General features: G+C 33.2%; 1 protein-coding gene across 1 annotated transcript; it reads left to right on the top strand.

The window, feature by feature from the left end:
• Positions 1–223: 223 nt before the first annotated feature.
• Positions 224–13,508, top strand: LOC141818768 (1,4-alpha-glucan-branching enzyme 1, chloroplastic/amyloplastic-like; the record flags this gene model as incomplete). Its single annotated transcript, XM_074706216.1, has 21 exons — positions 224–363; positions 1,110–1,330; positions 1,713–1,811; positions 2,836–2,878; positions 4,854–4,913; positions 5,409–5,489; positions 6,427–6,543; positions 6,762–6,845; positions 7,283–7,404; positions 8,238–8,357; positions 9,010–9,139; positions 9,216–9,326; positions 9,641–9,769; positions 10,050–10,153; positions 10,546–10,690; positions 10,847–10,994; positions 11,108–11,208; positions 12,092–12,169; positions 12,762–12,917; positions 13,112–13,186; positions 13,264–13,508. Coding segments are annotated over 21 exons (2,372 nt in total), but the record flags the coding sequence as incomplete, so codon positions are not given.
• Positions 13,509–14,246: the final 738 nt, after the last annotated feature.

Genomic DNA, 14,246 nt, shown 5'->3' with positions numbered 1-14,246 from the left:
ACACATCTGAACTTAAAAATTTACAACTTATTATTATTATTAATTTTTATAAATAAAGGTATGAAATTTAAGTTTTGTTCCCTCTTTCCTTCCCCAAGGAGCAATTGGATGGAAAATATTTTTGCCATTAGTTTCCTATGATATTTTTTCAATAAACTTTTTCTTTCCCTAGTAGTTTTTTTTCCTTTGTAAGAAACAAGGCCTTAAAGTGAATGAATTATAGGTACTTCTCATGGTATTGATCCTATGTCTTCAACTGTTGCTACAACGGGCAGAGTGCTAGTTCCAGGTATTGAAAGTGATGACTTGGCATTTTCCACTAACACGTCTTCAAACATAGAAGCTATATCAAGTGGTCTACAGGTGAGTAGATATAGCTGTCTTATTTTTCACCTTTATGCTGCATTGCAATTATTGTTTCATTATGTGACATCAAATATTACTGATGAATCATGCAAAATATTGCCTCATGTGATAATATAAAAGCTTATGTTTCATCATTTCATGCATAGTCTTCAGTTACATATCACAAAAATATTTCATCAAGCTTATTCAGCAGTTTCCTGTTGGCCTATGAATCACACTTTCGTTTCATGTACCACCTCTATACCCTTGTTGGATATCAACACTCAAATGCTGACACATTGTGTGGTCTTTAAATGTCTTTATTTAGCATGTGTTAAAGTTTTTAGAAATAGTCATGTTGGATGGTAAATATATACTTGTGTGGATACTCGTACGTGAGTCTGAACAATAGCTGATGGCTGCTCTTGAAGTTGTTGGCTGAATCCTTCTTCAGAATTATTAGTTAAATATGTTTTTTTGCCTCAACTTTAACCTTTTTAGGACGTACATAACTTGATAGTCTGATTTGTCAAACAATCATTTAGTTTCTGAATTGACAAATCACCATTTTATCACATCTTGTGCTATTGTTAAGTTGCCATATGTGTGTCTTAAGTATGTTTCTTGCTTAACTTTGACCTTTCTAGAACATACATAACTTGAATGTCTGATTTACCAAGCAATCATATACTTCTGAATTTTCAAATCACTGTTTTAACACATTTTGTGCTGTTGTTAACTTGACATCTATGTTTCCTTTGCAGTTGTTACCAGAAACAACTGACCTAGTAAGTGAGGAGAAGAAGGTTGACCCTGAAGCAAAGCAAACAATAGTCGCTCCTCAAATCATTAGCAAAGTTAGTAAAGACGAAGAAAACGTTGAGGTTGAAGGACAACCAAAGTCTATTCCTCCTCCTGGTTCTGGTCAAAGGATCTATGAAATTGATCCAACTTTAAAGGGTTTCAGTGGACATCTTGATTACCGGTAGGTATATATCCTTTGTCGTCTTATTATTCTTTTGTTTCAAGAGTGCAATTGTTGTTTATAGAAGAATTCGTATGAACATCTTTGACCTGCTAGTCACTATTGATTTATGCTAGATTCTTATTTCAATTTTATGGTTCTCTTCTAGGGGCCTGCATTTTGGAAATCCAATACTGCAATGCTTGCTTTCATATGAAAAAATAGGAACTGGACACTAAATTGCTTCTTATTCATCCCAGTCAAACTGTCATTTATGGTGTTCTTTGCATTATTTTTTAGTGCTTAAAAATTGTCATTCTTCATTTTCTCCACATCTATCTTTGTTATTGCTGATATCAAGAAATTAGCTTTAGTGAGTGATATCTTAATTTTTTTATTGCAGATATAGCCATTACAAGAAATTGCGCGAGATGATTGACCATCATGAAGGTGGTCTAGATAAGTTTTCCTGTGGCTATGAAAAATTTGGCTTTCAGCGCAGGTATAATTTTGGTATCTTAGCATATGATGAAAGCCATGGTTCATCATTCCTCACCTTGACTTTTATACTTGTGAATCTTAATTTTGACTTCCCACAGTTTACAGTGTGTTCATCTCATTCTATAATGAAGCAATTGTTTCACTACCATATTCTAATTGAGATCACTACCTTATTCTAATTGAGAATGGGATAGGTTTGTGTACTTTATAACCTTAGAAGGTGAAGCTGTAGAACATAGATCTTGTATGGTATCATTCATGTTACTGTCATGCTTCTCAACAAGTTGAATATGGTCAGATTGGTTGCTTTTAGCTTTGTATGGAGGTTAAAATATATCGTCATTACTGAATCCTGAATTGTTTAATGGGTTTTTTGAACAAGACTGACCCTTCTAAGGCACACCTCTTCTAACCAACATACACAATCCTTTTTCTTTGTACTAAACAATCAAGTAAAAAAGGAAGCCTCAATGCAATTCATGAGAGGAACAAGGGTTATCTCTCTCTCTCTCGTATGTCTATGATAGTATTTCAGTTAAGATCAGAAAAGAGTTCACTTGATTAATCGAGATTATCAAAATCAATTTTGGATAGCAAATTTCTAACCTATTCCATCCTTTTCATTTGTGATCTCACAAGTTTTCTTCAACCTAGTCCATTTTCAAGTGGACTTAAGTGATTTCTTGGTAATATTTCTATGAAACTCTACTTTCTTTGAACTTAACCAACAATTTAAATAAGATGACTGATCTTTGGTATCTGTATGATTATCAGTTGGTTTTGACAATGATGGTTCATACCCTTGTAACTATTAACTCTTTGTGTTACTATGATGAATATAAAATCAGTAAAACCTGTGCCGCTAGAACTTGTGACAACTCAAAAACTGTATCATATATAGGTTTCTCTGTGCTGCCTTCTTTATACCCTAATGTAGTTCTGTCCTCGGTGTGTTGATAAGAACTAGTTAACATTTTCTTATGATAGTTAACACATGCCTGTTTTTTTTTTTTTGTATTTTCCAGCAATAATGGCATCACTTATCGGGAATGGGCTCCTGGAGCAAAGGTTGGTCTTTTGTTTTAGCAATAACCATCTTATAAGCTTTTGCAGTCTTGCGACAATCAAGTATTGACAATTTTTTTTAATATGTTAGCTATCAATGTTTAATTGTTAGTTCTCATTTTAATTCTGTTTTAAATTCTGTATATTTGGCCACTGGTTTGTGGCTGAATTGGAATTTCAAATTTGTGTTTTTGTTAATCTATGAACTTGAAAATTCATTTAATATAGATAATGATATAGTAGGGGATTGAGCTTAATTGTGTTGGAGGATCCATATCGCCCACCTCATCTAGTGGGATAAAGGGTTGCTAGTTGTTGTTATTAATCTATGAACTTGAAGTTACTGGTATTGTTAGGATTCCAAAATTGAACACACAAAATGCATAATTGTATTAGGGTTAACACAAACAATCTGGTAAAGAGAACACTCTCCAACAGAATTCTTAGATCCCTTCCCCTCTAACTTCCCACAAACTTATAATCACACATACTCTAAAACATGCTAACATAATTGCCACAAAGATATAACTGACTCTAAAACATAAACTACCACTATCTATTAATTTTGTTTAGACCCTTTTTTGTTTTGTCCCTCCTGGAATATACAAGCCATGTTTTGGGCTTGTTTCCCTCACGATCCAACATGTTTCACCCATGATCCAGTACCTGGTCCTCATCTGGAACTTGGTTCCTATCAGGTATCCTGATTTGATTATCAATGATGTTTTGATATACAATTTTACATTAGAGTTTAGTTACATTTGGGATTATCTACAGTCTTACAGCACACAATTCTAGACAAACTAAAATCGGGCATCTTAATTAAAACATGCCCTTAGTTATGAAATTGTTGGAGAACCCATTGGCAGTTTAGCTGATATGAACATGTGAGACCTTATTTGAGCCTGACTAAGTATTTCCTCCTTACCATTTTTTTCTTTGAAAAGTAAACTAGTACGTGTTTCTTCTGTAGATTTTAAAATTATAGGTCTATCAAGAACTTTCAACTCAAACTTGATGGATGAAACTATTCGCCTTAAGTTTCTCAGGCATTTTAAATTCCAAATTACTATTTCTTTGATACTTCAACTAGTTGAACCTATTCTTGGTATCTATATCCTACCGTTTTATGTTCCATTTTATTTTTTTTAAAACCTATTTTCATCATCTCATCTAAGTTACTGAGTGCCAGCATGGTTATCCATTTTTGGGGCTTTTGACCATTTTTGGGTCGAATGTTTGAATATATGGCTCACTGAGTATCTTACTTGAGGAACCAAAGAATTATTGCTTGATCATAATAATTATGATCGTTACTTATCATAAAGCTAGATAAAGGGGTTAAGGGACAATTCTTGCAGCTTACAAGTGATAGTAAATAATGAAATTTCTAATCCGTACTCCATGACGAAGGAGCTGAAATAAGGTTACCTATGCATAATGCAGCAATCACCTGTGTAAATTCTAATGGATTTGATTCTTAGGTTTTATTAGATTTGGCAGGTTTTTTTTTCAGATTTAGAGCACTTAACATGGAGCCAGTTGACAAAGTTCTTAAATGCAGAATAGTTGGGATATACATGCTATTGCTGTTGTATAATATAGTTTGACTTTGATTCTTAAAAATTGACTGTCCTACTGTGTAGATTAATGACTTTGTGTTGCTAGATTTCAACAGCATGAATTGTGTGTCAGAATTGAATTTATCAAATGTGCTACCTGAGATTTACCATGTGATATGTTATCTTCTATACCTCAGTTATCTATGTTACCCTTTTCCTTTTAAGCACGTGTAAGCCATCTTGGTGTGTTGTTTGGTTGTCGTGTCCCAATATATTGCTTGCTTAACATATCTGCTAAATAAGGACTTGGATATATTGAAGGGGTATTTATTCAGAGTGATGAATGGAGTCTACATTTTCTTTACTTCTTTGTAGCTTATCCTCTTAGAGAAGTAAATACTTGGTTTTGATTTCAGTGGGCAACACTCATAGGAGACTTCAACAATTGGAACCCCCATGCAACTGTCATGACCAAGGTGAGGCCATCTTTCATGAGTTTTTTTGTTTTTCTAAGTTATATAGTTCTTTCTTTGAATGACCCAAAACTTATGTTTTGGCACCATGCATCTTTTCTTATGATTTTTTCATCACAAGTGATGATGCATAGGTTGAACTGTTGCATGGTTTTTAAATCATTGACACATAATGTATCCTACTATGTGAACTTTTGCATATATAATCTTGAAATACTGAAACTAACTAAACCTCAGTAAAACCAGCAGTAGGTAGTTGGGTTAGTTTTGTTAGTGTCCCATTCTGTAGGAAGTTCCAAAGTATAAACTCTTCAAGAGTTTGTTCCCATGCTTTTGATTATTTAACTAGTTACCTCTCACAAGTATATGTATAATCTATATAAGCTGGTTTTGTTGGACATTTCTGCAGAACAGTAGTACACAATTAAGGGTTTTCTTCATATATGTGAATCTCATAATTGTTTCTTCTGCTGAATTTTACTGAACAATTATGCTCAGAATGAATATGGCGTTTGGGAAGTCTTTCTACCTAATAATGCAGATGGCTCTCCGCCTATTCCACATGGCTCACGGGTAAAGGTATGTTCTTTTGGAAACTATGTATTCTATATTTTCACCTTTTTTTTGTTTCCAGCACCTATTATCACCAAATCTCTGTCTCGACTTGTTCCAGTTGTTTGCAGTTAATTGAATTATAGGCGCATGACTTGAATCTATATTATGATCTAAGCTTGAAACCAATCATCAGGCAGACTGATTACAGTTTCTAGCAGTGACAAATAATTTGGCTGCAGTTTTGTTTGTTTAGGATGCAAGGAAGGGGGATTATCATATAGAATTGGGTTCTGGCAGAATGATTCTGTATGTTTTATATGCTTATTTGAGCTTTCTGCCCAATTGACCAATCACTTAAGTTTCTCATATGAAAGATTCCTCAAATTACCAAAACATTACAGCTGCGACTTTCCCTTGGTCATTAGTAAAGATGAGTTTTTTTTTTTAAAAAAAATTGTTTTATAACTCCTTTCAAAATTTTTTATTTAGTTGACTTTTTAAAATTCATTTATGATCTCTGTACACTTTGGAACATACAACACACTTAGTGTTGGCATGACGCGGTACCAAAGCTATACCTTTCTAGCTAGAGATTGAAACTCTACACTAATACTTAATTTAAACCTTGACTTTTCTTTTAAGGAAAAAAAAGATGCCATGGTCTGAAGAATCATAGCCGTTGTACCTCACTCTTAGCACTAGAAACATAGTTTAATCATTGTTAAAAGGAAATCTTGAAATAACACCATGTGATTTTATGAGAGAAAGTATTCAGTTTTAGTATTGATGTTCAATTACTTTTAGATGTTTGCTGATGCACTGATATTTTAAATTCTTTAATTAAATATGTATTCAAAAGTATGTTAAACAAACTTGAGGATCATGGGAATAGTTTTTCTTATATGTGGCACTAAACTAATACAATGACTCATTTTATAAAACATGTTAATATTCATGTCAGATACGCATGGATACTCCCGCTGGCATGAAGGATTCGATTCCTGCTTGGATCAAGTTTTCTGTACAGGCCCAAAATGAAATTCCATATAATGGAATATACTATGATCCACCTGAAGAGGTATGGAATGCTATTCGCCACTACATATGTGGTATTTTAGCAAATTTGGAAGTTACTAGCACAAATATACCACCTTATTTACTCTTATTCACATTATTGTTATTTCTCCCTTCTATCTCAAAGGATGAGCAAAGGTTCTTGTGGGCATTGCTTGCATTATTGTAGAAACTTCATTCATAAATTTGCGAATTTTCCAATAATTTTTTATATGTGTACAGGAAAGATATGTATTCAAACATCCTCAGCCGAAAGCCCCAAAGTCCTTGCGTATTTATGAATCACATGTTGGAATGAGTAGTCCGGTATGGATATTCTTGTGAATGTTTGGTTTCACAATTTTGACTACTTTATATTTCTCTGTGATCTTCATACTATGGTTGCTCTTATTTGTATAAATTCTCAACATATGCATTGTTCATTTTGAATTACCACAATGTGATGCTTGATACTTGGCATGATGATGTTATGCCTTTATGGTGCCTGATTGGGAACCACATGCCAATATAGGACTGAAAAAGATAATTGGAGAGAGCATTAGTGATTGTATGCCTAGTAATGAATTTTTTCCTTCTATTTTGATTATTAAAGTAGGCATCTTTCTAAATGTAAAGCAAAAAATAACCACCTGCGATGCAAAACTTGTATTTGTAGTGTGAAATTCAAGCTATCAATTGTTGTTGCTTCTTTGATTTACATTTCAAGAAATGTGCTATTATCAGTGATTTGTGGGCGTGTGCAGGAGCCCAAGATCAACACATATGTTAGCTTTAGGGATGATGTTTTGCCACGAATCAAAAGGCTCGGGTACAATGCTGTTCAGATAATGGCCATTCAAGAGCACTCATATTATGCAAGCTTTGGGTAATATTTTCCACGTTGCTGCCTTATTGTTGCACATTTCCTTAATGATGTTATGTATTGTGGTTCAGAAATGCTAGAGGCTCTGTGAATTGAATTCATATATATTGTTGCACACTCATATTATGAAAGCTTTGGGTAATACTTCTACATTCCTCACTTTCATGAAGCTTATAAAAGGACAAAGAGATACACATTGTAAACTTAATGGGTACAATGTAGGGACTATGTGATTGCCCACATCCATTTTAAACTTTTAGAAACTCCTTCAAGAAGCTTAGTGCTCACTCCTCTAGTTTCTTTCAATTTGTGAGCGCTAATTTGAATATTAGTTAAATTATCAATCTTGTGTACTTATTGCCATATGGGGGAGCATCCTAGTCTTTCTTTGTCTGCATTCTTGTATAATGGTTTGCATATAGGCCACGATATGACAATATTAGTTCCTATCCTCCTTTCTACAACACAACCTGTTTAGATGGAATGTATTGTGGGATTCTTAAATAATGATAGCCCCTCACAGAAGCATCTAAAGATAGATACAACTCATTGGAAGGGATGTTGGGAGATTGAAATAGCAACAATCTGGTGTATGTCAGACCTGTCTTCTTTAAAAGGAGTAATATTTTAGAAATACTCTGGATTTTTCTGGTGTCATCCTGCAAATTTCTGAATTCTTGAGTTATTGATTGCATACTCTTCAAATGTTTGATGCATAAAAGTATGTTGTGGAAGGATAGGATAAAGTCAAATATCCAATTTTCAATTATGGATATGCTATTTATGCTGATAGATTTTCTTTCCTATGGTTTTAACTACCACACATTGGATTGCAGGTATCATGTTACCAACTTTTTTGCACCAAGCAGCCGTTTTGGCACCCCAGAAGAGCTTAAGTCCTTGATTGATAGAGCCCATGAGCTAGGTCTTCTTGTTCTCATGGATATTGTTCACAGGTGACTTCACTTGAAAGGATGAAAAGTAACATCATTCTTTTTGGTTTATTCAGTATATTTTTTGGTTATTATTTATCCCCTACATTTGTATGCAACATACATATGCACACTCTTCATCATAGGTAACGTTCATGTGCTTCTGCATTTATTTACTTTGGTTTCCACCCATAAAGTTCCTACTTTGTTCTTTACTTCTTTCCGTAAATTTATATTTGAACTTCTAGAATGTCTTGGAGTCTGCTAATCAATTTAATAATTGGAAAAAAGTGTTAGTTGCTTGTTTGTACGCTGAAGTAATTTTTTTATACAGTACAAAACAAATGCCTTTTTCGTTTCATCTGATCCTCTAGCTATGCAAGCATGGGATGAGAAGTAATGGGCTTCTTCATCTATTTCATTGTCATTTTACTTTTCTATTTGTTATTTTGTGCCTACATGCCCAATGCATCCATGTGATTACATGATATTCATCTATCCAAAAGCGCGAGATGGTTTTGGTGCTAGTGATCACATATACATAAATCTGAATGCAAATTCTTCTCTTTTCTTAGAAAATAAATACTCCAGCATCAATCATATCATTAGGTCTACATTTTTGTCAGATAGTTTATGAAATATACTCTCTTCTAAACATCATCTATTTCATCTTCAGCCATGCAAGCAACAATGTACTTGATGGGCTTAATCAATTCAATGGTACCGATTCACATTATTTCCATTCTGGATCACGGGGCTATCATTGGATGTGGGATTCTCGCCTTTTTAACTATGGGAGTTGGGAAGTAAGCATACCTTTTCTTTTTTCAGAACTCTTTAGCTTTAAATGTTCAACTGTTTCATCTTCTTGTCTTTTTCTAGGCCTTAAGATTTCTCTTATCCAATGCAAGATGGTGGCTAGAAGAATACAAGTTTGATGGGTTCAGATTTGATGGAGTAACCTCAATGATGTACACTCATAATGGACTTGGGGTTAGAGGCTACTTTCTTTACTATCAAAAATAGTTCAGAGTTTTCAATTTGATTTTTCTCTATATATATTATCATTATGGTTGGAATTTCACACGTCCCTGTCTCAGAGGTAGCGGTAGTGCAGATATGTTCATGCCACTGATCTTTATTATAGGAATGTGATATTTTGTACACTCATCTGAGGAAAAACTCTATTTGGCGTTCTCTTATTATTATTGAACTTATATTTTTGCGATACAATTTTGAACTATTGCGACATGCCGCATGAATCTCTTGGTTTTTGATGTTCCCTTTTAATTACTGCTTGATGATAGGTGGGATTTACTGGAAATTACAATGAATACTTTGGATATGCTACTGATGTGGATGCGGTGGTCTATTTGATGTTGGTAAATGATATGATCCATGCACTTTTTCCAGAGGCTGTTACTATTGGAGAAGATGTAAGCATCCTGTTCATTTATTTTCAGTATCTATATATATTTCGGTATAAATGAATTTGATCAGCAAGCATTATGAAACTTATTAGCTAACATATTGGAGAATAGATTTCTTGAAATCCATAGAGGATTTTACTTTAGTTATATTGCAGATTTTACAAATGATATACAATCTGATATAAGAATAGTTATCTCATTTTTAGTGTTTCAGTAGTAACTGCTACTGACTATTGGTTATATTCATTAATTTTCTTTTATTAAATGCATTAATGTACTCAAATAGGTCAGCGGAATGCCAACCTTCTGCATACCTGTAGAAGATGGTGGTGTAGGATTTGATTATCGTCTTCATATGGCTATTCCGGATAAATGGATTGAATTTATGAAGTAAGCACTTCTGGAACTTGTGTTATTTGTTGTACACTTTTTATTTCAGATTCTTTCATTCTATTGGTAAAATCTGTTTTCTTTGCCTCCATTATTCCTTGTACTGTTATATGCTATCATAAATTTTAATATAACCATGTTACAAGGCTTCAATAGTAGTTTAATCTGTTGTCCAAATAAATAGAATGAAGCATCTTAAAAATTCAGATGATTCACATCCCCTGACTTGTTTCCTTCCACCAATGTTTCCTGCCCAACGAAACACAGACTTAGTCTGGAACATGCTGAACATGTTTCTTGGTGACAGATCTAGCAAATTTAAGTGCCCATGCCTACTTATTTTCTCACTGGAAAATTTTAAAGGTGGTTCTTTCATGATTTTCATTCATCAGGTTAAAGGATGAAGACTGGAATATGGGGGACATTGTTCACACTCTCACTAACAGGAGGTGGCTAGAGAAATGTGTGGCTTATGCTGAAAGTCATGACCAAGCTCTTGTTGGTGATAAGACACTCGCATTTTGGCTAATGGACAAGGTTCTTATGATGCTCTCATCTACTATTTTTGCATGTCTAGTATGAAAATCCTCATTGTGTTGCTGCTCTAACATTAACTACAACCTAGATTTATCTTTGTTGGGAACTATATGAATTTTGATTTTACAGGCTGCAATTTTCTTTCTATTGATGTAGGATATGTATGATTTTATGGCACTGGATAAACCATCAACGCCAAGGATTGATCGTGGAATAGCTCTACACAAAATGCTTAGACTACTCACAATGGGTTTAGGTGGTGAAGGATATCTGAATTTCATGGGAAATGAGTTTGGGCATCCAGGTAATAGTGCCACTTTGTTTAAAGGATTTTAAGTTTCAAAGTTCGAAAAATTTGTTTTACTTTAATCATACTGATTGATGCAATCCTTTATATTTTAATTCTTCCATTTTCAGAATGGATTGATTTTCCTAGATGTGATCAACATCTTCCAAATGGAGTGATAGTGCCTGGGAACAATTCTAGTTTTGACAAATGTCGTCGTTTGTTTAATCTGGTAAGTTTGTTTGATGGTATGATAGTATTGCATTTTACTATCGATAACAAGAAAGTGAAGTAAAATTTTGATAAAAAAACGAAAGTGAACTAAAAATGAAAACAAAGATTATCTTCATAAATGGATAATTCATATCAGGTTGTTTTTTAGTCTAATTTGAAATGCTTGCTCCTTCATTTGCTGTATCATTCAGTTTTCCCTATGTAATTTCAATCATACACAAACATCAGCATGTTTTCACAATTATACAATGTCTTTCCACTGCTATCCATTAGATCCAACTGTGTGGTAGAAATGCCAATTTTTGTATTTTTAGGGCACATTCTTCTTTCTGATAATAATGTAACTACTTATGAAAGTAGCAATATTAATATGTCATTCAAGGAAATCAAGAGAACTTGCCAACTGAATACATATCATATCCAGGCTGCAGACTGCTCCTTTATTTAAATAGTGTATCCTAATATCTGAAAATTTTGATGGAAAGTAATTATTGTATTGCTTCTATATTCATGAGATAGTCATTACATGAGTATATATAGACTCATTGTAAAACCTGAACAGTTGTGGGAAAAAATACTCTTAACCATAGAAAGGGGGCTCAAATACCTTGAAGAATTTATGGGGGGAAAATACAATATCTCATGATGATACCAAAATTATTTCTATTAATATGGAACAAAATTCACTAGGTCGATAACTCTATTTATCTAATACCTCTAATAATATCTATGTACATGGTGTTAATTTCCTACTATTAATGCATATTTTATATACATGAACTGTTAAGGTTGATTTTGTATGTTTGGTCAAGCATGTAATAGAAAGTTATCTTAGGATATTTGCATATAAATACTTAGCAAACTACTTTTCGTAATGTCAGGGTGATGCAGAGTATCTCAGGTATCGTGGAATGCAAGAATTTGATCAAGCAATGCAACATCTTGAGGAGAAATATGAGGTATTTACTCTTGCTCATCAGCATACCAAGTTTTTGATATTGTTTGGATAGCAGTTGCATAAAATCTTAAGCATGTCTATATGCTTATTCTGTAATTTTTTGGATAGCAAGGGATATACAACTTTTCTAAATGCTCATTTTCATGTTCTTAATGACAAAAAAGTAAAGATATTGTATTTTAAATTTGTGCTACTTAAAATGACAAAAATGTTGCAAATAAAACAAAGAGGGAAAGGAGTTTGATAGTTCAATATCTGACATTAACAGAGAAAGTCCTACAAGTACTATGGACAGTAAGAGTATAATAAAGAAGATAACTAAATATTTTAACAATGATTTTTTATTTGACGAATTGATGGAGTCAGAGGCTACTGAGATCTTATCAAAGCTAGGGCAGAATATATTTCCACAAGGTGATTGGCAAAATTAAGGGACCAATAACTCTAGGTATATAGTTTGTTGGCGTATAAGGTCCAAAAACATTAAAGACGTTTTATTAACCAACACATTATTGCATAAGGTCTTTTTTCATCACTATGTTCAATGTTTTTTCTATATTGGAATCTCAGTTTTAATTGGATGGTTTTTGCAGTTCATGACATCAGAGCACCAATATATTTCCCGAAAAGATGAGGGAGACAAGATGATTGTTTTTGAACGAGGAGATTTGGTATTTGTTTTCAATTTTCATTGGGCCAATAGCTATTTCAACTACCGCATTGGTTGCTTAAAACCTGGAAAATACAAGGTAAATTTAATCGAACAGCTGTTAACTTATTTAACATATGAATGACATTCAAACTGCGGAGCAACTCGAATAAATTCACTTTATGATATGAGTTTAAATCCTCAATAGTTTAGCAATTATCTTTTCAATCTATCCTAATTTGCACAAACATATAGATTTAATGCCACATTGGTATTGGTATACACTCGTTTCAGGTAGTTTTGGATTCTGATGAAAAACTATTTGGCGGATTCAATCGAATTGATCACACAGTAGAACACTTCGCTAATGTAAGACTTTGCTTATTGGATATCTTCTTGATTCTAGTATTTATCTCTAAAATGACTTTATCATTGTGAATATGCAGGAAGGTACATATGACAACAGGCCTTGTTCCTTCTCAGTCTATGCACCAAGTAGAACCGTAGTAGTTTATGCTCTTGTTGAGGACTCATTGAAGATTGCTAGGCAATGAAGTTACTTCACACAGTGGGATACCTGCATCACCTACACCTCCCTGTGTACATAAAAGGGCATCTACTAAGTTGGACGATATTTAATAGGAACCTCTTGTTCTCCATTTGATTGTAGTTATTTGCTTGTCTTGGAATCTATTCTCTCTCCATTTAAACTTCTTTTCAAGTCTATTTATGCTTTTTATGTTAGATTTGATGGAATCTATATATTTTTTTAAAATCGTATGATATTGTCCACTTCGAACTTCATTTTATAATTCCAAAATTTTTTCCATGGTATTGAGCCTCCCTTAATAGTCCCAACTAACCTTTTACTGGTCCGGGTTCCAATGGACTCACCCTTTTAACGGTCCTAACGGATTTAGTAGGAGCCTTTATCATATGGATTCAATCTGATACCACTGTTAAATCCGATGGAATCGATATTATCAATTTTGGATTCACATCTTCATAATTTTATTTTTAGATTTTATTTAAAAGTTCTTATATCAATATAAGCATCTTTATCTTATAACTTTAAGATTTTTTTATGTATTTTGAATGTGAAATTTTGATTGTATCTCAAATATTTTATCTTTTTTAACTTGTAAAAAAGAAAATCAAAAAAAACAAACAGAGCCACTGACTTACTACAAACGAGGACAAAATTTTCTTCACCGTTATTAGGATCAACGCCTAATCATATCCCTTTTAAAAGGTTTTTTGTACTCAAAAAATAGAAAATTACAACCCTCCTTCATTTAGCTTTTACTAATCCAGTGCATGTACTATGTTTCACAGGCATATTTACGATGTTAGTGATTATTTGTTTATTCTAATATAATTTTATAAATTTTACTTTTTTTTTAATAACTCAATGCTCTATAATCAACTT

Source organism: Curcuma longa, unplaced genomic scaffold, assembly GCF_044706935.1.
Source record: "Curcuma longa cultivar G26 ecotype Majalengka, Jawa Barat unplaced genomic scaffold, ITB_CL_G26_1.1 contig_25918, whole genome shotgun sequence".
Lineage (NCBI taxonomy): Eukaryota > Viridiplantae > Streptophyta > Magnoliopsida > Zingiberales > Zingiberaceae > Curcuma > Curcuma longa.
The sequence above is the reverse complement of the archived record's forward strand: the minus strand, read 5'-3'. Positions and strand labels throughout refer to the sequence as shown.